We start from the raw sequence: 20,677 nt of genomic DNA, 5'->3' as shown, positions 1-20,677 counted from the left end.
AGCAAGAGTCACCAGGCAGTGACGGAGGTCTGAGAAAGCGGAAACGGATCGAGGGAAATTCGTTACAACCTGCTACTAAGGATGACCAGAAGGCTGTAGCAGCTGTCGCAGCAAGCGTGGGAGGTACTGAAAACACAAACGCTCAAGGCAGAAGGACGCTCCGTTCCGCAGGGAACACACGGCAAGCGACGCCTGCTTCAGCAGAGAACGCAGTACCTACACGTTCTGCGCTGCCCGTTCGTGATCTGCCAGCCGCAAGGAGACCTACCCGCAGCCGGACGAAAACAGCTACTGTTGCGCCTCGCATGGCTGAGGGGAAATCAGCGCCAGCCGTGTTGCACGAGATGCTTACCGCGCGTTCAATAAAACCAGGCAATGCTGCCAGATCCCCGTCGCCTCCGTCGTTGCCGCCGTCAACTCCACCAAAGATTGCTGTCGCGGCTGAGGAGTTGCTGTTTTCCACACCTCCGGCTCGCAGTTCAGGCAGACCCGCAGAGCTAGCACGCAGTGGATCAGTCACGCCTCGGCAGAATTCCGCATGGAATAAACTTCTTGTTGGTGCCGGCCTCCTCTCGTCAAGTCCGATCGATTCCATGACGGATAACCTCCAGAATTCCGGCTCTGGGACGAAGAGGCAGCGGACTTTATCAAGATCTGTGTCCGATCTGCCGCAGACCGATCATACCCGTCGTCAGCGGCTCATTGACAGTTTGATTCCTGCCGCGGCGATGAGCGAAGAGTCTTTTGAGGACGGAGAGAGCGAGGTTTTCGGAGAAGCGAGCTTCGGCGGCCCTTCAGCGACCGTCTCGCAGCCCATAGAGTCTGTTTTTAGACTGGGTGATGGCAGTCAAGATGCCATGGATCTGGACTCTCAAGTGACTGCATCGACCTCGCAGCGCACGACACTGGTTGACGCTGGTCCAAGAAGGACTTATGCACGCGAGAGAACGTATCTGGAAGACAAGAACGTCGAAGGTGACCTTCTACTCGCATTACCATTTGACTCGCCGATCATCCCCAAGCAGCCGATTGGCAACGGCGCCTTCGGTATGCCCCAGCGCCAGCCGCAGTTTGTCGAGGATGAGCAGGAAGACTCCCAAGGCGGGATAAAGAGCATCCACGAGCTTCGCGCCGCTGGCGGCAACAAACGCTTCTTGGACGATATTGAGAGTTTACTGGACGACATCGAGGCGAATGGACCTTCAACCGTCTCAAGGAGGCGCAGTGGGATAGTCGAGCTGTGCACCAAGCTTGCGGACGAGAACTTCGCGAAGAAGCTCTTCAATACGAGCTTGGAGCAGCGGCTGTTTCCTGCTCCTCCAAGTCTGCCGGATACGATACTGGAATTCACAAAAGCCGTTGCTATCGCCTTCATTGTCCATGCTCACGCGCCTGTTACCTGGGTACGACAGATTCACCGCTCTGGGGCTCTGGATATGCTGACATCGCTGCTGGATCTCGACGTCGATATCAGCCGTATCGCGAAGGAGCGGAAGACAAACATGTCGAAAGTCGCTCAAAGCACGCTGTTAGAATTCCGCACTCTAGTCCAACAAGCCGCCTTCTGGGGCGACGAGAAACCCTTCGTGCTCACACCGCGCCTCATGGCCCTCCGAAGCATGGACCTGCTAATCGGCCGCCTCCGCAAACTCGGCGACGACACCACCCTCCTAATTCCAGACCTGACCTCGCAGCTCCTGGACATCGCAACCTCGGCCTCCGGCTCCCTCGTGCAGGACGTCATACCTCCCTACGACGTCGCATGCCTGGAACTCTCCCTCTCGATCCTCGAGTCCGGCTCCACTCTCCCCGGCCACACGGCGACGCGCTCGACCTTCTCCGCAGACCACCTCACCCAGCTCGCCGCCATCCTTCCGCTCCTCCTCACCCATGCGGACGCGAATCTCGCGCACAGCACCTCCCTCGCCATCCGTCTCGCGACGAACCTCGCGAACAACAACCCGCGCATCTGCGGGCAGTTCGCGGAACCGGGGCTAATCCGCCCGCTCGTTGGCGCGATCACGAAGACGTTCCAGAAGCTTGACGGCGAGGAGCACGGAGAGGATGAGGCAAAGCATCTGGCGACGATTGATCGGCTGGTTCTGCTTCTGGGGTGTGGGATCAATCTGTTTGAGCATAGTGAGGCGTGTCGGGTTGCTTTGCTTCCCGCCACCCCCCCGTCCGCCTTTGAAGCCGCGCCGGGAGTGGAAGCAGAAGCACACGCCTCATCCCACATCAATGACCTAACCCACCTCTTTGCTTCCCACCGCACCCGCGCCTGGCACGCCGCCCTCAGCGTGCAAGCGTCCCACTCCAACATCCCGTACGGCTACCTGGCTGTTCTGCTCGGGAATCTGTGCCAGACCGCCGAGCTGCGTGCGGAGGTGGAAGCCGGGTTGTCGGCGCAGGGAGGGATCAACACGCTGGTTGGGGCCATCGAGGAGTTTGTCAGGTTCCATGAGGCGGTTGACAAGGAGGGCGGGGAGGTCGCAGAGGAGACTTGGGGGGTTTTTACGGGGAGGATGAGGGGCGTTGTTGGGAGGTTGAGGGGGTGAGGCGGTTTTGGAGTGCTGGGCGGTATTGGGAGAGAAATCAGCGCGTGAGTTATTGGGACTGGTTGGTGCTGTCGAGGCGCTTCTTGGCTCGGATGTAGTGTGGAGGGTGTTGGCTTTGGGTGTTACTGTTCATGATCTACGAGTATATGGCTTGGCGTGAGGCTTGGTAGCTGATGAGTGTGCATGAGGGACATGTCGCAGCGTGGGTAGCTTGGCTATGTATATGTCTGTAGCAAGCGCGGCCGAGGCACCTTTGTCGCTATAAGCGGCTTGGATTCTAGCTGCAGTTCCACGCGAGTCTAGCAGATCACATAATGCTCGTTCCTCGTAGAGGGTATGGTGGAAAGTGGATTTTGATTTTCGGCTACCTGAGTCCTGTCCGTCATACGCATGGGCATCATCTTCGTGCTGTGTTCTCCTCACTGGGCTTAGTCCAAAGGTGCCTGTCATTCGTCTATATTAGCTGGAATCGAGAGATTGTAGCCGCATTGCCTGCACAGCAGCAGAGTCTACAACTTATTCATCTCGTTTCCGGCGCCTCCCCACTGGTAGCCCGCAGCATCGCTGAACTTGTAGCCGTAGGAGGAGGTGAAGTCGTCCAATACAGCCGGGCCGCGGGAGCCTGAAGAGGTTAGTGTCTTGGTTCAGCGGTTAACTCAGCGAAGTGGTAGAGACTTACCATATGGGTACTCCATTGGGATAATCTCCTTGTTATCATCCAGGTAGTGCAGCAGCGGCGTGAATATCCTCCAGCTGGCATCAAGCTCATCGTCACGTACAAAGTTCGAGTGGTCGCCCTTGAGAGCGTCGAGGATGAGCGACTCGTACGCCTCGGGAATCTTCAGATCCGAGAACCGGCGGCGGTAAGTGAGATCGAGCTCTGTGACGACCGTCTGCATGCTCAGGCCTGGGAGCTTGGAGTTCATCTTGATGTAGACGCTCTCGTTGGGCTGGACACGGATGACGAGCTCATTCCGGGGGATGTCCTTGAAGATGCCGGAAGTTACGTCCTTGAACTGAATGCGGACTTCTGTCTTCTGCTCGTTGAGAGCCTTACCGGCCTTGAGGATAAACGGTACGCCGTCCCACCGCTCGTTCTTGATGTAGGCAACCATTGAGGCGAACGTGGGGCACCTGGAGTCCTTAGGCACAGTGTCGTCCTCCTTGTAACTGGGCTTACTTCCATCGAGCGACTTCCCATACTGCCCTATTATGACGTTCTTCGGCTCGATTGCAGGCATACCGCGCAGTACACGGACCTTCTCGTCTCGAATGTCTTCCGCGGAGAAGGAGATCGGCCGCTCCATGGTAAGTAGAGTCAAGACCTGCAGTAGATGGTTTTGCATCACGTCACGGATGATACCGAACTCGTCAAAGTAGCCGCCTCTGCCTTCGGTACCGAACGGCTCTTTGAAGGAGATCTGAACGTTGTCGATGTGGTGTCTGTTCCATGTGGCACCGAAAAATTCGTTGCCAAACCTCAGGATCAGGATGTTTTTGACCATCTCTTTGCCCAGATAGTGATCAATGCGGAAAATTTCCTCCTCCTTCCAATCCGGCGCGAGCGCCCGCTGAAGCTCCCGGGAGCTAGGGAGGTCTTTACCAAACGGCTTCTCAACCTATGGGAATGTGAGGAATCAGCTCCTGGCGCGGATTGGCACGCTGGAATGTACTCACGATGATCCTAGCAATACCGTTCTTCGGATAGCAGATTTTCTTCAGATGCTGCGATACCGGAATGAATACGCTCGGCGGCAACGCCATGTAGAAGACCCGATTCGTCTCCTCCCTGCCCTCCTCGAGCTCCTCAAGGTGTTTCCGCAGGTTGATGAACGAATCGTCTTGGTCGTATTGCCCGGAGATGTAGCTGCACAGGTTGCAGAAATCGTTCAACGACTCTTCCATCTCCTTGGTCGGTGTTTTGATGTAGGATTTGACCCGCTTGAGGTATTCCTCCCGGTCCATCTTTGTCCGCGCATATCCGATGATCTTGACATTGTTTGGCAGGAAGTTGTTCCGGTGCTTGCGCCATGATTAGAACGGTGAGTGTTCCGCGGTGGGGAGCTACTTACGAGGCCGAAGAGCGCCGGGAACTGCTACGAGGTCAGCTCTGCGTGATGCAGGATGGATAGCAATGGACGTACCGTCTTCTTCTTTGCCAGATCACCCGACGCTCCTAGTACGACAATGACTGTGTTGTCTTTCAGCTCAATGGTGCTATCGTGAAAGTTCGCGTCAGCTGTAATGTCCGAAGCTGCCTTGGGCGTAGTCGTGTATCGCTCGTGCTCTCAGCCGCAGACAGAATGCAGGCGGTTACCTGCGCAACGTTCCGATACTCGATTTCCGCAGGCAGAGAGTTCTTATCGTTTCCGAATAGCCCATGGGACTCCCTGGGTCCTTAGATTCAAGCACTTACCCGGCGTTATCCTCCGTGTCACGGTGGAGAATTGTGTCTGACATTGCAGTGGATGTGTACGGAAACGCGTTTGGTGGAAGCGATGGATTGACTCCAGCTGCAGCGTCCGCGGACAGTTCCTCTCAATCGGTGTTTGGGAGCTGTTTGCGCAAGAATACCGGTGTGAGGAATTTGTTGATCTACGAAGCTGTCTGGCGACCTGCGTAGTGGGGTCGCCCAAGCTCGACAGGGGGCGGGATGCTCAACGGTGACGTTGCTACGGCTTGCTGGATGGTTAACTGATATGTAGTATAGCAGATTCACGATGACAGTCTGCGAGTTCGATTGCCAGCGTTCACTTTGCAGAGGAGAATTAGTTATTCGACTTCAGCAGGAGACCAAGCACTGCAGCTGGATCCCTCGGGTCGGTCAGCATTTGCAGCTGTTGGTAATAATGCGGACATCAATGGCGTCGGCGTCTCGCGTCTCAATTCTCCGGCGGTTGCTGCCGTGTCCACCCGCGCCAAGAGCCCGCAAAACCCCATCACCGCCGACTTCACCTCTGCTGTCCGCCTGTCAGAAGAGGTCGATAACCATTACTGCGAAGCCGTGACTTGATCTCTCGGCCCCGAGGAGGGCTACATGATTGTACGCTCTAGACCAGGGCTTGCTTGAGAAGCTAGCGGCATCATCGGATTCGGCAGGCATGTGCGGTAGTGTAGCAGTACTACGAGAAGAAGCGTCACAGCGACATCGGCATAACTAGCAAGTTGAAGCACCCACGGTGCCACGTCGATGCCAAAAAAACGTTCCTATCAGAATCGCATCTGCGCCAAAATCATCCGTCAACGTAGGAAAGTATACGTCATTAATTACGTCCAAGTAATAAGTAGATGTTAAAGATTATACTGACTATGCCTACACGCTCTTGAAGCTCATACTACATTGTTCCGTCAAGCTCTGGAGCACGAAAAGACGTGAGGGCTGGTAGGCCTCTTGGTAGGAACGTTTCTTTTTTGGCACCGACGTGGGTACCTTACTATTGTACAGCGGGAATCGGTACTATCAAACCCGATACTGCTACTCACGATCCATGTGCATGGTTGTGCTCAACCCTTTTCGGGTGTTCAACTGACATCCCTGTGGCATGCTTCAGGCGGCATCTCTGCCGAGTGATCCGCTCAAGACGCTCGAAGTCTCGCTCCTACTGCGAGTCTTTAACGGACATGAGGAAACATAGGGCATCAGAAAGTGAGAAAATGTTGCGACGGAACATGAGGAGACGAGGGGGCGGTAACGTTCTGAGCCTGTAGTTTCAGAGCCGATTTCATCGACCGGTGCGTAAATAGCATCTACTCACTCAGATGGCGGTCACTAGGCAATAGTGAGGAAGCTGCGACTGAGTACCAGAGGCCCAAACTCTGACAGTGTTTGTATCGTGCTGCTGTCAATGGAGTTTCATCTCCACTTTAGCCGGGCCTTGGTCCGTGTGGTTCGCAGCCGCACTCTCGGCACAAGGTTTCGCCGAGCCGGCAGCACACACGCCTGGCTCGCAAACGATTTGAGGTCAGCGGTAGAAGACGACGACGACGACAAAGCCAACGACCAACTACCGGATACCTTCTCGCCTTCACGACTACCCGCACACTCCATATCAGACAAAATGCCGTCAGAAGCTGGTCACAGGCTGTACGTGAAGTAAGTACATGCTCAGCAATCCGATCAGCCCGCACCTTTGGTTCTCTCAGGATGGAGCAAGAGTCGGGGCACACTTTCGGAGCCACGCCCTATGCCACCTTCTTCCCCGGAGCAAGCTTCGTTCAGGCTTGCAAATGCCTCGGAAACCTTCGCCATGCGAGCCCGGAATTTATGGCAACTGGCAAAACAAACGGACCAGAGCTATACTTGCTACGTTGGTTGTCAAATGGGGTTGTGTACAATCGGACGAAGCCGCTTGCAGTGAGGAACGGAGACGAAGATGGAACACTGCACGAATATGCTTTAGAGACACGTTCCAGAACTGGAACCCCGACGGCACAGCGCGCTCCATGTCACGAGATAATGGACTTCTCTTCCATTGCTTGATCTTCTGGGCTGGAGTCAGTCTCGCACATCTGTCCCGTATGAGTTCCGCGCCTGGAACCCACACGCCGCGCCAACGATTAGCAAAGCGCACGACAGCGGACCTCCTCGATTTCTAGCGCAGTACTCTGTAACAACACCACTCGACCCACTTGTTATCCTGAGAGAACCGACCTACTCGGAAGCACTGGATCAGCGTCAGAATGCGGAGCTAACGTGTCACAGGGGGAAGCACCTCAGCTATCAGCGCGGCAAGCGGACAACAAACGTAAGGCATCTTTACATGATGTAACCGGATGAGCGCAACTTGCTTACAAGAACTAGCCCAACACTTCTCTCCTGAAGATCGAGGGCGTCGACACAACCGAAGCCGCCAGGTTCTACGAGGGTCGGTTACCACTCACCGCACTATCTCCCACCAATCGCACAAACACAGACTGACCGGCAACATAGGCAAGAAGGTTGCGTTCGTGTACAGGGCTTCAACGGAGCGCAGGGGCACCAAGATCCGAGGTACGATTGACATCTGCTCCTGTAGGAAGACTCAATACTGACTATTTTCTGCAGTGATCTGGGGCAAAGTCACGAGGCCGTAAGGAACCCGGTTCGACTTGGCTAGTGTTTGGTTTGTAGCTAAACTGAGTCCAGGCATGGCAACAGCGGAGTCGTCCGCGCGCAGTTCCGATCTAACCTACCAGTGAGTTTTGAGCACGTCGCTGAATCTGAACCCGGCTAACTCTACACTAGCCCAAGACCTTCGGCGCTTCAGTCCGGTTTGTAGATTGCCTCTGCAAGCGCCTCGTAGCTGCTAACAATCACGCAGGATCATGCTCTACCCATCGTCGATATGATCTCGAGTGAGCTGGAGAGGGGTCGGGGAAGGCTGAGGAAGAGCGAAGGGGGAGTGGCTTGTGGTTAGATGAGTGTGCTACGATGTGCGACTGCTTGCTTTCTGTCGGGGTGTAAAGCGGAGCGTTCACTATTTGAACTCAACACATGAGGCTCACCGAGTCCTCCATATCAGTCCAAGAACCGGCGTACACCATAGGCACCTTTCACCGCTCATCTGCGGCAATGCATCTGATACGCTCTATATTGCACCTCGTCTGAATGTGGTCTCATCGGCACGCTGTTAGGTTGATGCCTTCCTTATGGGTTCACGTTTACCGTGATGGTTCGTGTCTGTTAAAGGCAAACGCGGGCCATGCATTTCTGCGTTAGGTACGGAATTGTAGTGGTATTGGATGTCGCGAACTCAATAACAGGACTTTATCTTTTATTTACGGTACGCTCGCTCCGAGTGGTGATGCCTCGTGACTTGTAAGGCTGCAGCTGAGCCTCATGGCGCAAGAGCAACTCCGGGTTGCCGCTTTATCTCCAGCGTCCGTGCTTTGCAAAATGGATGCTCAGCGACGCCGAAGCAAATCTTCGGTGACAGTGACCGAAATGGACGATCGATAACAGTCGGGCAGTGCCTGGCTGCAGATACACACTTACAACTCCGACAAGACGAGCCTCAACTACGATCAGCCGCCATGGACGACTCCGGCGATGAGACGGAGGGAAGCCGCCGGAATAGCTATGTACGGACGAGCACCGAAAGCTCGGGGAGAAGGAGGAGCGCCATGTACAGAAGAGGATCCAACATGAGCGAGTGTGTGGAAGACGCTGTTGTGCTATCGCATGGTTGAGCTGACCGTATCCAGGGTTAGCTTCATAACAGACGTTGAGATGGCGCATGACGAGGTCGGATCCAGCGGTCCACCTTACCGTAACCACACTGACGTATCTCAAAGGTGTTCTCCGGGCCCATGTCCGAGAGTGTACCTACTAGTGTCACCGGCTTCGCGCACCGCAGATCTCGAGGAGACTCCACCGCAAGCTTCACGTACTACGAGGACGACAGACATTCAGAGGGCTCAGCCGAGGAGGCCTTGATAGACGAGGAAGAGGAAGACGGATACCTCAATGGCCTCGCGGAACAAGGCGAAGACCTGGAGCTGGGAAGACGACCTTCTCGCAGGCGCAAATCATCATCCTACTCGAGGCATTCCGCAGGCGCGCCCTTGATACGGCGATCAACGTCCTCTGGCAGTGTTGACACGGAAGGTTATGCAAGAGGTGGAAGGTTTAGCCAGAAAATATACATATTGACGGAAGATCTGACAGTTGTCGTTGCCGGCTTTAGGACATCCGTCATTGGCTTTGGGGTATACTTGTTTCTTTGTATCGTCACTCTTGGCTTGGGATATCTCCTCTTTCGGTGGCTGCCTCGCTGGCGGACACGCCTCACTGGCTCACCCATCGCCCTTGGAGAGGCCGACTGGGTCGCAATTGAGAACTCATGGGGGGAATTTACCACACAAAAGCTGATAAAGCAAAGCTATGGACGGTCACTATCGACGGTATTCGGCACGCAAGAAAAAGCACGCTACCACGAATATGATGAGGAGGACGATCCAGTAATGGACAGCCTCGTTGCCCTTGACTACCGGTATATTCGCTTCTGCTATCATCCAGGCAAAGACAAGTTTATCCTGGGCAACACTTGGAAGGATGCATCATGGACCGATGTGGACGCTGTACGTGCTGGCCTGGACAACGACGAAAAGGCGTTTCGAGAGAGACTTTTTGGCAAGAACGCGATAGAGATCGAGCAGAAGAGCGTGGGACAACTCCTTGTCGACGAAGCATTCCACCCGTTCTACGTGTTCCAGATAGCCAGCCTGTTTCTCTGGTCCGTTGATGAGTACTACTATTATGCTGCGTGCATCTTCGTGATCTCAGTCTTCAGCATCGCATCCACACTTATCGAAACCAAAGCAACGATGAAACGCCTGCGAGAGCTATCAAGATTCGAATGCGACATACGGATTCTGCGTAATGGCTTCTGGAGATACGTGGAATCCAGCGAACTTGTACCCGGCGATGTTTACGAAGTTACGGATCCGAATCTCACGCAACTTCCATGCGACAGCCTTCTATTGTCCGGTGACTGCATTGTGAACGAGAGCATGCTCACGGGAGAATCAGTCCCTGTCTCGAAGATCCCGGCAACAGACGAAGCACTGGAGCTGCTGGACCCCAGTGCCTCTTCCCTTCACCCGGACATCGCAAAGCATATGCTCTTCTGCGGAACGAAAATCATTCGAGCAAGAAGACCACAGGACGACAAGGATGATGAGGCAGCGGCGCTGGCCTTAGTAGTGAGGACCGGGTTCAACACCACCAAGGGCGCGCTGGTCCGTTCCATGCTGTTTCCCAAGCCGTCGAAATTCAAGTTCTACAGAGATTCCTTCCGTTACATCTCGGTCATGGCTGGTATAGCTGCAATCGGGTTCGTTGCATCCTTCGTCAATTTTGTGCGCCTTGATCTTGCGTGGCACCTTATTGTGGTTCGCGCTCTGGATCTCATCACTATCGTTGTGCCACCTGCGCTGCCTGCCACGCTGACTATTGGGACCAACTTCGCACTGAACCGTCTGAAGCGCAAACAGATTTTCTGCATCAGCCCGCAACGGGTCAATGTCGGTGGGAAGCTCGATGTGATTTGCTTCGACAAGACAGGCACCCTTACAGAGGAAGGACTGGATGTTCTCGGCATGAGAGTCGTGCAAAGGCCCGCGAACAGATTCGGTGAGATTCTGACCGATACTTCGGCACTCCTGCCAACAACACCGTATGAGCGGGACCCGACGATTGACTACACCACCAACAAGGCGATACTTTACACAATGGCCACTTGCCACTCCCTGCGAATCGTTGATGGCGAACTTCTAGGGGATCCCCTTGACGTCAAGATGTTCCAGTTTACTGGATGGAACTTTGAGGAAGGCGAACAACGATCTGGATCCTTAGATGATGACGAGCAACAGCGCAAGCTCTCACCAGCAGTAGCTCGTCCACCGCCAGGTCTGGAGTATGACATGGATGATGAGGAAGATACTGCAAACAGGAAGCCCATTGAACTCGGCGTGCTTAAGTCGTTCGAGTTCGTCTCTCAACTCCGCCGAGCTAGCGTGGTGGTAAGACAGTTCGGATCGCCAAGCGGTGCAGTTTATGTCAAGGGTGCACCTGAATGCATGAAAGATATCTGCCGGCCAGAGAGCTGTGAGTGTTGACACTACCTGAATGATGGCTCGCACGCTTGCTAACGTTACTCAAACAGTCCCCGAAGACTACGAAGAGCTTCTAAGCTACTACACACATCGAGGATTTCGAGTGATCGGCTGCGCCACGAAAACCATCCCAAAGCTAAACTGGGTCAAGGTGCAGAAGATGAAGCGCACCGAAGCGGAGTCTGAGCTAGATTTCGTTGGCTTCATCGTCTTCGAGAACAAGCTCAAGCCAACCACTACCGCCGTCGTCGAGGAGCTCGGCCGGGCTAACATCCGGAAGGTCATGTGCACGGGAGACAACATCCTCACCGCCATCAGCGTAGCTCGAGAGTGCAGCCTGATCGACCGCACCGCGCACTGCTTCGTTCCACACTTCATCGAAGGCGACGCACGAACTCCGCTGTCTCGGCTGTGCTGGGAAAGCGTCGACAACCCGATGTACCAGCTCGACGAGAATACTTTGAAGCCGCTTCCTCCACCCGCCGAGCACGACGCCTCCCTACCCTACGACATCTCGAACCTCAAAAACTACTCTGTCGCAGTGACCGGCGACGTCTTCCGCTGGATCATTGATTTCGCCTCCGAAAAAGTCCTGCGTGAAATGCTCGTCATCGGGCAGGTCTTCGCGCGCATGTCTCCCGACGAAAAGCACGAGCTAGTTGAAAAGCTGCAAAGCATCGACTACTGCGTCGGCTTCTGCGGCGATGGCGCCAACGACTGCGGAGCCCTCAAAGCTGCCGATGTCGGGATCTCGCTCTCCGAAGCCGAAGCCTCCGTCGCGGCCCCGTTTACCAGCCGCGTGTTTGATATCTCGTGCGTCCCTGAGGTCATACGTGAAGGCCGTGCGGCCCTCGTTACTAGCTTCAGCTGCTTCAAGTATATGAGCTTGTATAGCGCAATCCAGTTCACCTCAGTGAGCTTCTTGTACGCGTCTGCCTCGAACCTAGGGGACTTCCAGTTCCTGTACATCGATCTCGCGCTCATCCTGCCGATTGCTATCTTCATGGGCTGGACGGGTGCGTATCCCGTGCTGGCGCGCAAGCGGCCGACCGCGAGTCTAGTCTCGAGAAAAGTGCTTACGCCGCTGCTCGGCCATATTGGGATTTGCATTCTGGTGCAGCTGGTCGGGTTTCAGGCGGTCAGAAGGCAGCCGTGGTTCCAGCCGCCCGTTGTTGACAAGAACCACTCTAACGCGCACAACTCTGAGAACTCGACGCTGTTCCTACTAAGCTGCTACCAGTACATACTATCTGCCATTGTGCTGAGTGTTGGGCCGCCATTCAGGCAGAGCATGGCGCATAACCGTAAGTTTTGCGGGTTTGGTCATCATTTGCAAGGTGAAGGAAACTGACAAGCTCACAGTACCGTTTGTCATTACGATGGTCGTCGCCCTCCTCATCTCCAGCTACCTCCTCTTCGACCCGGCGCCCTGGCTGTACAAACTCATGGATTTGACATACATGTCGATGTCCTTCCGGATCTTCATCCTGGCGCTCGGCGTAGGTGGTTTTGTGGTCATGTTTGCAGCGGAGAAGTACATATTTCCGCCGCTGGCGAAGTTCGTTGGGAAAGCAAAGGTCAAACTGACGCCGAAGAGGCAGAAGAAGCGGAAGGAGTATAAGGTCATACAAGAAGCTATGCGGATATAACGGCAGGGTAGTTGTAGATGAGCATGATACTTTATTTGAAAAGACACCAATGGATGCGGCAATGCATTTCTTCTTGGGTATACAAATTCGTGAGTTGATGCGCCAACGCCTAGGTATCCATCGCTCCCAAACCATTTGTTGTGTTTCCCAAGCTCTGAGGCAGGCCACCTGCGTCCGGCGCGGCACATGCTGCAACGCCTCCGCTTCACGCCGCCTGGTCCGTCCATGCCCTTCTCAAGACGCCCTGGGAACAGAACCTGCCAGCCCATCCAAGAAATGCCAAAAGAGCGCCATCACCCGAGTACCAATTTCGATTTCCACATGCGCATACCCCATGATCTCTTTCTCTTTCCTCTAACCGCTCTGCATCTACCCTCTAGCCCATAGATCCCCCGCCCGCCCCCTCTAGCCATCCCCCCTTTACGACACCCTCCTCCTCTCCCGCCTACTTCCAGGCGGCCCCACTTCAACCACCTCCTCCCTCTCCTCCCCAACCCTCCTTGTCAACCACGCCGCAACAAGCGCACACAACCCTCCCGCCCTAAGCACCCAGGCCACACTCTCATCCCCCGGGCTCCCCCTCGGTTTCTGCAGCACGCGGAAGATGATACTACTCCCCACCGTGGCGATGACCTGGGGCGCGGCAATGGCGACGTTGTGGATGCCCAGCACGACGCCCGCCTGGTCGGCCGCGTCGTCGTCGTTCGAGGCCAGCAGTGCACCGTCCCGCGTCGGAGGCGGGCGTAACAGGCCCCGCCGGATGGCGTCGCGTTTGGAGATCTCGGAGCTGATGAGCGCGAAGGGGGCCCAGTTTGTGAGGGCCCAGGGGACGCCGATGAGGGCGACGAGGGTCGTTGCCGCGGTGGTGGAGCGCACGAGGAAGGTTAGGAGCATGAGGGCTGCGAAGAGGAGGTGGGAGAGCAGCCACGCGCGGCGGAGGGTTAGGCGCTCAATCTGCAGGTGCTGGAAGATGGACAGCCAGCGCTCCCATTTCGTGCGGGTGGCGGATTTGGGCGGCTTGTAGGTGAAGTAGCCGCTTGCGGAGAGGGAGCCGGGCGTTGTGGGGGTCAGGGGCGTGGCGGGGGCGGGCTTAGGGGGTTGGTAGGTTGGCGGGATAATGAAGGGGAGGAAGACGGAGGAGGCGAAGGTTGTTAGGGCGAAGATGAGGAGGGCGAACGTGCCCTGCCGGGTGGCTTTTTCCCAGATTTGGTTTATCTCTTCTTCGCTCATGTGGGGGTTGGCTTCGAAGAAGGGCTCGACGTAGATTTCGCCGATGTAGGTCGTTATGTAGACTAGGCGGATTGGTTAGTGGGGCGAGGGGGTGAGGGGGGAGGGCACGCACAGAGGAAGGGGAACCAGCCGATCCAGGCAAAGAACTGGACTTCGCAGACCCGGCGGATCTGAGGCGGGAGCCGCTTGATGGAGTAGTACATTTCCCTGAAGAAAGCCAGAACTCCGCCTTCCTGCTCGATGGGTTCTCCCTCTAGGCGCGCATCACGCTCCTGTACGGTAACGCAGCTGATGGTTACGGTGGTGGCGAGGACAATGCAGGCAATAACGCACAGCACCTTGAACTGGGTGTCGCCGAAGAATGGCATAATCTTGGGCAGGTTGATATAGCCGGTGAGGTAGCCTAGAATGTTGCCGACGCCGGTCGTTCGCATGATCCAAGCATTCGCGTCCTCTTGCTGGTGGGTTGGCGCGCAGTCTACGACAAAGGCTCGAATGCCGGCTTGGATGACGTTGATGGCAAAGTCGAGGATGTACACCATGGCTGCTGCGCAGACGATGGTAGACACTTTGGCCCCGTTTGCTGCGGGATCGACGCCAAATAGTGAGAGAAATCCGGCGACGAGCTCCTTGGCCCACGCTAGTATAAGCAAAGATACGATGGTTGCTATGGCGCCTCCCATGATGAACGGCCTCCGCTTTCCCCACCGCGAGCGGCACCTGTCGCTCTTGGACCCCACATATGGCTGGACGATTACGCCGGATAGTGGCCCTGCGATCCACACAAGGGCCAACAAAGACTTGCTGAGACCTAGGGACAATAGGTATGGCTAGCAGCAGCAGTCTATTAGCGACCGAAATGCCCGTATACGGACGTGAAGCCAACTCACCGAGCCGTGGGACGTCTCTACAGACCACGCTATTTGCAGACTTCCACACAGTCAGCCGATGTCCAATCTGCATTGGCTTCTTTTGCATCGCTCACCCTAATCCACCCAGTGTCAACAGCAGCAGATACCAGCTGCTCTTTGTGTCTTCATGGCCCTCGGCTTCCCAGTCATCGTCGTCCAGCGGTGAAACATCTTTTAGGTACGAATCATCGCTCGGTCTCCGCGGATGTAGCAGGGGCGATTGCTCATTCATGGGTGCTCTAAGTATATCGAGGGATCTGCTAGGTCTAGGATGGTTGCTGGAGTCTCGGCGGAAGGAAACGACTTTCGGATGGTGAGCTATAGGGTCGCCGTTCGCAGGACTGTTGCCGGAGTCGCGGAGGGTAGAGGAGGAATCGGAGTCGGAGCTTTCAGAGCGGCTGCCGGCAGCCATGATGGGAATGTAGGGTAAGAATCACACAATGCGTGCCTGTGCCTCGTGGCTGTGCTCAGCAGATGTCGGGGTTTGGGCTGGCGGCGTGGAAGGAATGTCAGGGGCCCTTGCTTGGATGGGGGCTTCAGCAGGTACCCAGAGGAAGCGATGGGAGGCAGCAGCTGCAGGACTGCAGCAACACGTCGGAGCTCACGGAAAGCGTGGAGGATTCAGCGTGCCGCATCTCATCGGTCACGCGGAGTGGTGCCACTGCCTAGAGCTTCTGACGCGGTTCGGCTATGGGCGGAGCGGATGATTCGAGGTGGATGTATGGGGAGAAGCGCGTGAGTAGAGCAGTGACAGTCGGTCCCAGGGGCAGTAAGCAGAGGGCGTCGGTGGTGATGGCGTAGGGTGCAGCGTCGCGGCGCAAGACAGGGCTGTACTCAGTCGGCATGCTCTCGTGCTTTGCCGTGCTTTGCCGTGATTGCTTGCTTGCCGCTTGCGCATCCTCGCCGGGCTGAGCTGTCGGGCCTTGGCTGGCACCAGGCAGCAGATCAAGCCGATCAACCGTTCCTGCAGCCACAGCCGTCATAAGCGCCTCCGCCATACTCAGCTCCGTCCGCAGTCCCGGCAGCAAGACGGGCGGAAGCCAAGGGCGGAGATGCTGTACCTCCATCCACCTCAAGCGCCGGCTCCCCTCGAGACTGCCACTCATGAGATGCATACCTAGCAACTCTGCTTAACAGCTCAGTATAAGCCTCACCCCGATAGCTTACCCAACCGCGAAGACCGATCGAGCACTTAGGCCCGCCATCCCGGTACGCATCGCTGCAAACCAGGGAGCCCGATCCCGCAGTTTCAGGCCACAGTAGACCACATAATCTTATACGCCTCCGCGAGGCTGTCGCGTCGCACCCGGCATAGAAACCGACCTTTACCTCGCAGCCCCGGCGCTGCTTCCAGCAAAACAGCAGATGCGGACACAAGCGTGAATCCAAGGCATGGCGTTAGACACAGTAGGATGGGCCGTGGCCGAGATCATCAGTACGAGCGGGCTCCCCAACTACGACATGGGCCGAACCGACAGAGTGCTAACTAGGTCGCATCGCAGAACGAGAGGCATCAGATGCAGACCCGGAAGGTCAGACCACGCAAATCGGTTCCGAAGCTCGAAGCTGACGGGCACGCAGAACCGGAGCCGGGTCAGAAGGAACTATACGCATCATGGTCGCTCTTCATCTTAATCACCCTGCTCATAGTAGCTCTCTTCACGAGCTACATGCTGCAGACGAGGAAGATACAGGCCGTGCATGAGACCGTGCTCTCGATATTTGCTGGTAAGATCGGCGGACAAGAATGGCTCAATCCAGTTGCTGATATCTAGTCTAGGCATGATAGTGGGCTTGATCCTACGGCTGACTGCGATCGAATTTGTCCTCAGCGCCGTCAGCTTCGATCAGTCATTCTTCTTCAACCTGCTTCTTCCACCCATCATTCTGTCCTCGGGCTATGAGCTGCACCAGGTCAGTATGTACCTGCACTGCTGAGGTTGGATATAACGCTAACGTATGCCGTGCAGGGCAATTTCTTCCGCAACATCGGCACAATCCTTACTTTTGCCTTCGCGGGAACATTCATATCCGCCGTGGTCCTTGCCATTATACTGTGGTTGTGGACCCGACTCCCTCTCGATGGGTTCTCCATCTCTTTTGTGGAGGCCATGTCTGTGGGCGCTACGCTGTCGGCTACGGATCCGGTGACCATTCTTGCTATCTTTAATACGTACAAGGTCGACCCGCAGCTGTATACTGTCATCTTTGGAGAGTCCATTCTCAACGATGCCATTGCTATCGTTCTCTTCGAGACAGCACAGAAATACCGGGAAGGCGCAACCGCCAAAGAAGGGTCGTTATCAGCTTTCAGTTTGTTTGAGAGCATCGGCATCTTTTTACTAGTCTTCTTCGGCAGCTTGGTGATCGGCTTGGTGATCGGCGTGGCTACCGCCATGCTATTGAAGCTCACTCTCGTGCGGCGGTTTCCAAAGATCGAGAGTTGTCTCATCATCCTCATTGCGTACGCAAGCTATTTCTTCGCCAACGCAATCCACATGTCCGGTAAGCATCCACCAATTTTTCCCAGCCTCCTTCCCCCACTAACCGCCCACCCCACAGGCATCGTATCCCTTCTCTTCTGCGGCATCTGCATGAAGCACTACGCCTACCACAACATGTCCCGCCGGTCCCAACTAACCACCAAGTTCGTCTTCCAAGTAATGTCTCAGCTCTCCGAGAACTTCATCTTCATCTACCTCGGCCTCTCTCTCTTCACCGAGCGCGACCTCGTCTACAAGCCCCTCTTCATTCTCGTCACCGTCGTCGGCATCTGCGTCGCCCGCTGGTGCGCCATCTTCCCCCTCTCGCGTGCCATCAACAGCGTCATCGCCTACCGAGCCCGACGCCGCGGCCGTGAGGCGCCCGAAGCGCTGCCTAAGAGCCACCAGATGATGCTGTTCTGGGCCGGCCTGCGCGGCGCTGTCGGCGTCGCCCTCGCGGCGGGCCTGACGGGCGTTAACGGCTCGACGCTCCGCGCGACGGTGCTGGTCGTTGTAGTCCTGACCGTTATCATCTTCGGCGGCACGACGGCACGCATGCTCGAGATCCTGGGGATCCGCACGGGAGTCGTCGAGGAGATCGACTCGGACGACGAATTCGACATCGAGGTCGTGAACGGGGGGACCTACGTCCGTAAATCGGGCCAGGGGCTGGGCCACACGCCGCGGCCAGGGACGAACGGGTTTGTGCTTGCGCCCGTCGATGGCGCGACGGCGCGCTTTAACCGCCACGCGGAGAGGAAGGAGGGGAGGCATGGGAGCTACAGCTCTGGCAACGCGAATGGCTCGCCGCCCACGACGACCACGCGGCCGAATGGCCACGGAGCAGGACCGCTACGGAGATCAAGCAGCCGCGGCACCCGCATCCAGGAAGCGGAGCAGAACCTCCTCTCCCCCGCCTCCGTCTCCTCGCCCTCGGACTCCGAGGACGCGGATCTAGACCTCCCGCCACACGTCCGGCGGCCACCGGCGTCGATCTCCCCGCGCGAACCGAGCCCCATGGGTGCGAGCCGTCAACCTCACCCGCAATCGCAGGAGATGTATCCGACGCACGGGGAGCGCGAGGCCGGACACGACCACGGCAGGATCGCGAACGCGACGGCGGCGATTCGGGGCGTGTTTCATGGGTTGAGCGAGGATCCGGGGGCCGCGTTTAGGCAGATTGATGAGGGGTTCATCAAGCCGCATCTTTTGCTGGATCCGGGGAGGGGCCATGGGCCGGGTGCTGTGTGAGGGGATGGGGGGAGGGGCATGAGGGTTGTGGGTTGGAATGCATCATAGGCGTTTAGGGGGCGTTTAGGGGGCTGTAGGGCAGGGCGTGAAATCGTGCGCCCGGCGTATGCGTGTGTGTACTGTGATAGAGCAAAGGATTGGAACGTTGAGACGTCGTGCTTATCCGTATCCGCGAGAGTGGAAGATGGTATGCACAGCGAAGCGTTTAGGAGGAGAGAGCCTGCCAGTGAGATGCCAATAGTGCTGCTAGTGAAGGCGCAGGCTATCCTAAACGCATGATGACCCTTCCATGCCCCATTCCGCCCCATTCCCGTTTCCCGTCCCGGTGAACTTTATCACTTTTTCAACGCTTTCTCTTTGCGACGCCGCGCACATCGTGTGCAATTAGTCAGCCAAGATAAATCCCACTCTCGACTCCAGTCGTGTCTCATGCCATCTGTCTTCCAGTTGAAGCGCAATAAAGCCTTTCCAAGTCTCCAACAGATAACTCGCGACTCACTCCTTATACCACCAGCCAGTGCCCCCAACCCCATCTCCTTCGCCGCAATTGGCCGAGTCCTTACGCTCATGCCCTTTCCCCACCAGCTCGCCTCCTTCCTCATCCTCAGCTTCCCCCTCATTCCCCGGCTGTCCCCAACGCCTCCTAGTCACTCCCTCACATCCCTCGCAAGGCGGCGAATGCGAGCAAGCAACCGTATCTCCATGGCGGACCACCCCTTGTAGCGCAAAGCTAGCTTCGAGAACGCATGCCTTGGCGTCCGAGTCCCGCAAAGTGCGCAGGTAGCGGCTGTTTTGTGTTGGTGGCGGGGTTATGCCGTCGGGGCCGTAGAGAGGAATCGGGCGGGTGGGCGTGTGTGGTGATGTGGCGACGGGTTTGGCAATGGGAGTAGTGGGGGTGGTGGGCAGAGGCGCGGCGCTGGGAGTGGTGGGAGCGGGTTGCTGGAGCGAAGGGGGCGACGGAGGCGCTTCATTGCTCTGATTGTTAGTGGTGTTGGTGGGATCGTTGTTCGGGCGAGACGTGGTATTGGGGCTGTGTTGTGGCGGAGATGGCGCGGATGAGCGGATGAAATCGACTCTGGGGAATTGCGTGTCCACGGTTATTGAAAGCCGGGGCTTCTTCCTGCTGGTGCGCGGTGTACTGGTACGTTGGGTATGTGTAGTCTTGATAGCCTGGGAGAGACCCGGACTCTCAGGAGTTTGCAACTTGTTGTCAGCTTTGCATGCCTGACGCTCTCCAATTTCACGGGTCGCAGCGTCCCCTTTATAAGTGAGGTAATCGGTAAGCTTAGACTTTTCGACGCCACCAGCATCATCGACTGAGGCAAGTGTAGCTGTATCCGCCTCGCAGTGGCTTGGTGCTGGACTTGTCAGTTGCGCAGTAGGGGATGCAGGTTCAGATGTCAAGGGATCCAGATCCCGGCCTCTGCTCTGTCTCTGTTCTGACTGCTTGTCTTGAAGCGGTGATGCATTCGTGGTTGTGCCTGGGAAGGAACAACGTCAGTATACTGCTCCACACGTGGGGTTTTTGTAGATGCGGCGTCGAATAGTAATCACTTACCGATCGATGTTCCTAGTACCTCATCTTCTGGTTCGAAGGGATCATGCTGAAATCTGGTGAGCAGAAGCTGTATAAGGCGGAAGTCAATCTTGTGGCTAAGAGTCCGGGGTGGATTGGAGGGATGCGGGGATGAGAGCGCTGTTGCAGTGTGTCCGGTTACCTTGTGCTCGTTATCTTCGTTTGTCGATGCCTATTTATATACGATACATCAGCGCTGCTGTTAAGTGCAAAACCCAACTGATGGGCAGAGGAAACGCCAGAGACGTCAGGTATACCTACGTTCTCCCCGCCTGTTACAGGCGGCCGCTTCTTGGTGGACTGCATAGTGCGAACCTATAGCTGCCAACGAGTATCGATCCAAGTGCTGCACTGAGTGTGGTTCTGAGAATTTCAAGGGCTTGAGTTGACCGTAATGACGAACACAATGCGTGCTGAATGTTCGTAT

At 56.3% G+C, this 20,677-nt stretch overlaps 8 protein-coding genes across 8 annotated transcripts; 4 read left to right on the top strand and 4 right to left on the bottom strand.

The window, feature by feature from the left end:
* Window positions 1–728: 728 nt before the first annotated feature.
* On the top strand, window positions 729–2,555 carry W97_05808 (uncharacterized protein; the record flags this gene model as incomplete). Its single annotated transcript, XM_007783690.1, has 1 exon — window positions 729–2,555. One exon carries the CDS (start codon window positions 729–731, stop codon window positions 2,553–2,555), a length of 1,827 nt encoding a protein of 608 aa, XP_007781880.1.
* Window positions 2,556–3,064: 509 nt separating this feature from the next.
* W97_05807 (glucose-6-phosphate 1-dehydrogenase) lies at window positions 3,065–5,015 on the bottom strand (the record flags this gene model as incomplete). Its single annotated transcript, XM_007783689.1, has 6 exons — window positions 3,065–3,177; window positions 3,235–4,174; window positions 4,233–4,577; window positions 4,628–4,648; window positions 4,700–4,772; window positions 4,972–5,015. 6 exons carry the CDS (start codon window positions 5,013–5,015, stop codon window positions 3,065–3,067), a joined length of 1,536 nt encoding a protein of 511 aa, XP_007781879.1.
* A 1,598-nt stretch (window positions 5,016–6,613) lies between these two features.
* W97_05806 (60S ribosomal protein L33-B) lies at window positions 6,614–7,883 on the top strand (the record flags this gene model as incomplete). Its single annotated transcript, XM_007783688.1, has 8 exons — window positions 6,614–6,648; window positions 7,258–7,300; window positions 7,357–7,420; window positions 7,486–7,545; window positions 7,600–7,624; window positions 7,681–7,729; window positions 7,780–7,805; window positions 7,856–7,883. The coding sequence occupies 8 exons, from the start codon at window positions 6,614–6,616 to the stop codon at window positions 7,881–7,883; spliced, it is 330 nt and encodes a 109-aa protein (XP_007781878.1).
* A 684-nt stretch (window positions 7,884–8,567) lies between these two features.
* On the top strand, window positions 8,568–12,799 carry W97_05805 (uncharacterized protein; the record flags this gene model as incomplete). The annotated part of the gene is made up of 5 exons (XM_007783687.1): window positions 8,568–8,686; window positions 8,739–8,778; window positions 8,829–11,142; window positions 11,201–12,454; window positions 12,513–12,799. The coding sequence occupies 5 exons, from the start codon at window positions 8,568–8,570 to the stop codon at window positions 12,797–12,799; spliced, it is 4,014 nt and encodes a 1,337-aa protein (XP_007781877.1).
* A 420-nt stretch (window positions 12,800–13,219) lies between these two features.
* W97_05804 (uncharacterized protein) lies at window positions 13,220–15,352 on the bottom strand (the record flags this gene model as incomplete). The annotated part of the gene is made up of 4 exons (XM_007783686.1): window positions 13,220–14,091; window positions 14,142–14,859; window positions 14,920–14,959; window positions 15,015–15,352. 4 exons carry the CDS (start codon window positions 15,350–15,352, stop codon window positions 13,220–13,222), a joined length of 1,968 nt encoding a protein of 655 aa, XP_007781876.1.
* A 253-nt stretch (window positions 15,353–15,605) lies between these two features.
* On the bottom strand, window positions 15,606–16,046 carry W97_05803 (uncharacterized protein; the record flags this gene model as incomplete). The annotated part of the gene is made up of 1 exon (XM_007783685.1): window positions 15,606–16,046. The coding sequence occupies one exon, from the start codon at window positions 16,044–16,046 to the stop codon at window positions 15,606–15,608; it is 441 nt and encodes a 146-aa protein (XP_007781875.1).
* A 411-nt stretch (window positions 16,047–16,457) lies between these two features.
* W97_05802 (uncharacterized protein) lies at window positions 16,458–18,674 on the top strand (the record flags this gene model as incomplete). Its single annotated transcript, XM_007783684.1, has 4 exons — window positions 16,458–16,668; window positions 16,721–16,854; window positions 16,911–17,445; window positions 17,503–18,674. The coding sequence occupies 4 exons, from the start codon at window positions 16,458–16,460 to the stop codon at window positions 18,672–18,674; spliced, it is 2,052 nt and encodes a 683-aa protein (XP_007781874.1).
* Window positions 18,675–19,169: 495 nt separating this feature from the next.
* W97_05801 (uncharacterized protein) lies at window positions 19,170–20,556 on the bottom strand (the record flags this gene model as incomplete). The annotated part of the gene is made up of 3 exons (XM_007783683.1): window positions 19,170–20,155; window positions 20,233–20,422; window positions 20,512–20,556. The coding sequence occupies 3 exons, from the start codon at window positions 20,554–20,556 to the stop codon at window positions 19,170–19,172; spliced, it is 1,221 nt and encodes a 406-aa protein (XP_007781873.1).
* Window positions 20,557–20,677: the final 121 nt, after the last annotated feature.

The sequence above is a fragment of the Coniosporium apollinis genome, assembly GCF_000281105.1.
Source record: "Coniosporium apollinis CBS 100218 chromosome Unknown supercont1.28, whole genome shotgun sequence".
NCBI lineage: Eukaryota > Fungi > Ascomycota > Dothideomycetes > Coniosporium > Coniosporium apollinis.
Note: the sequence above shows the minus strand (reverse complement) of the source record. Positions and strands in the feature narration are given on the sequence as shown.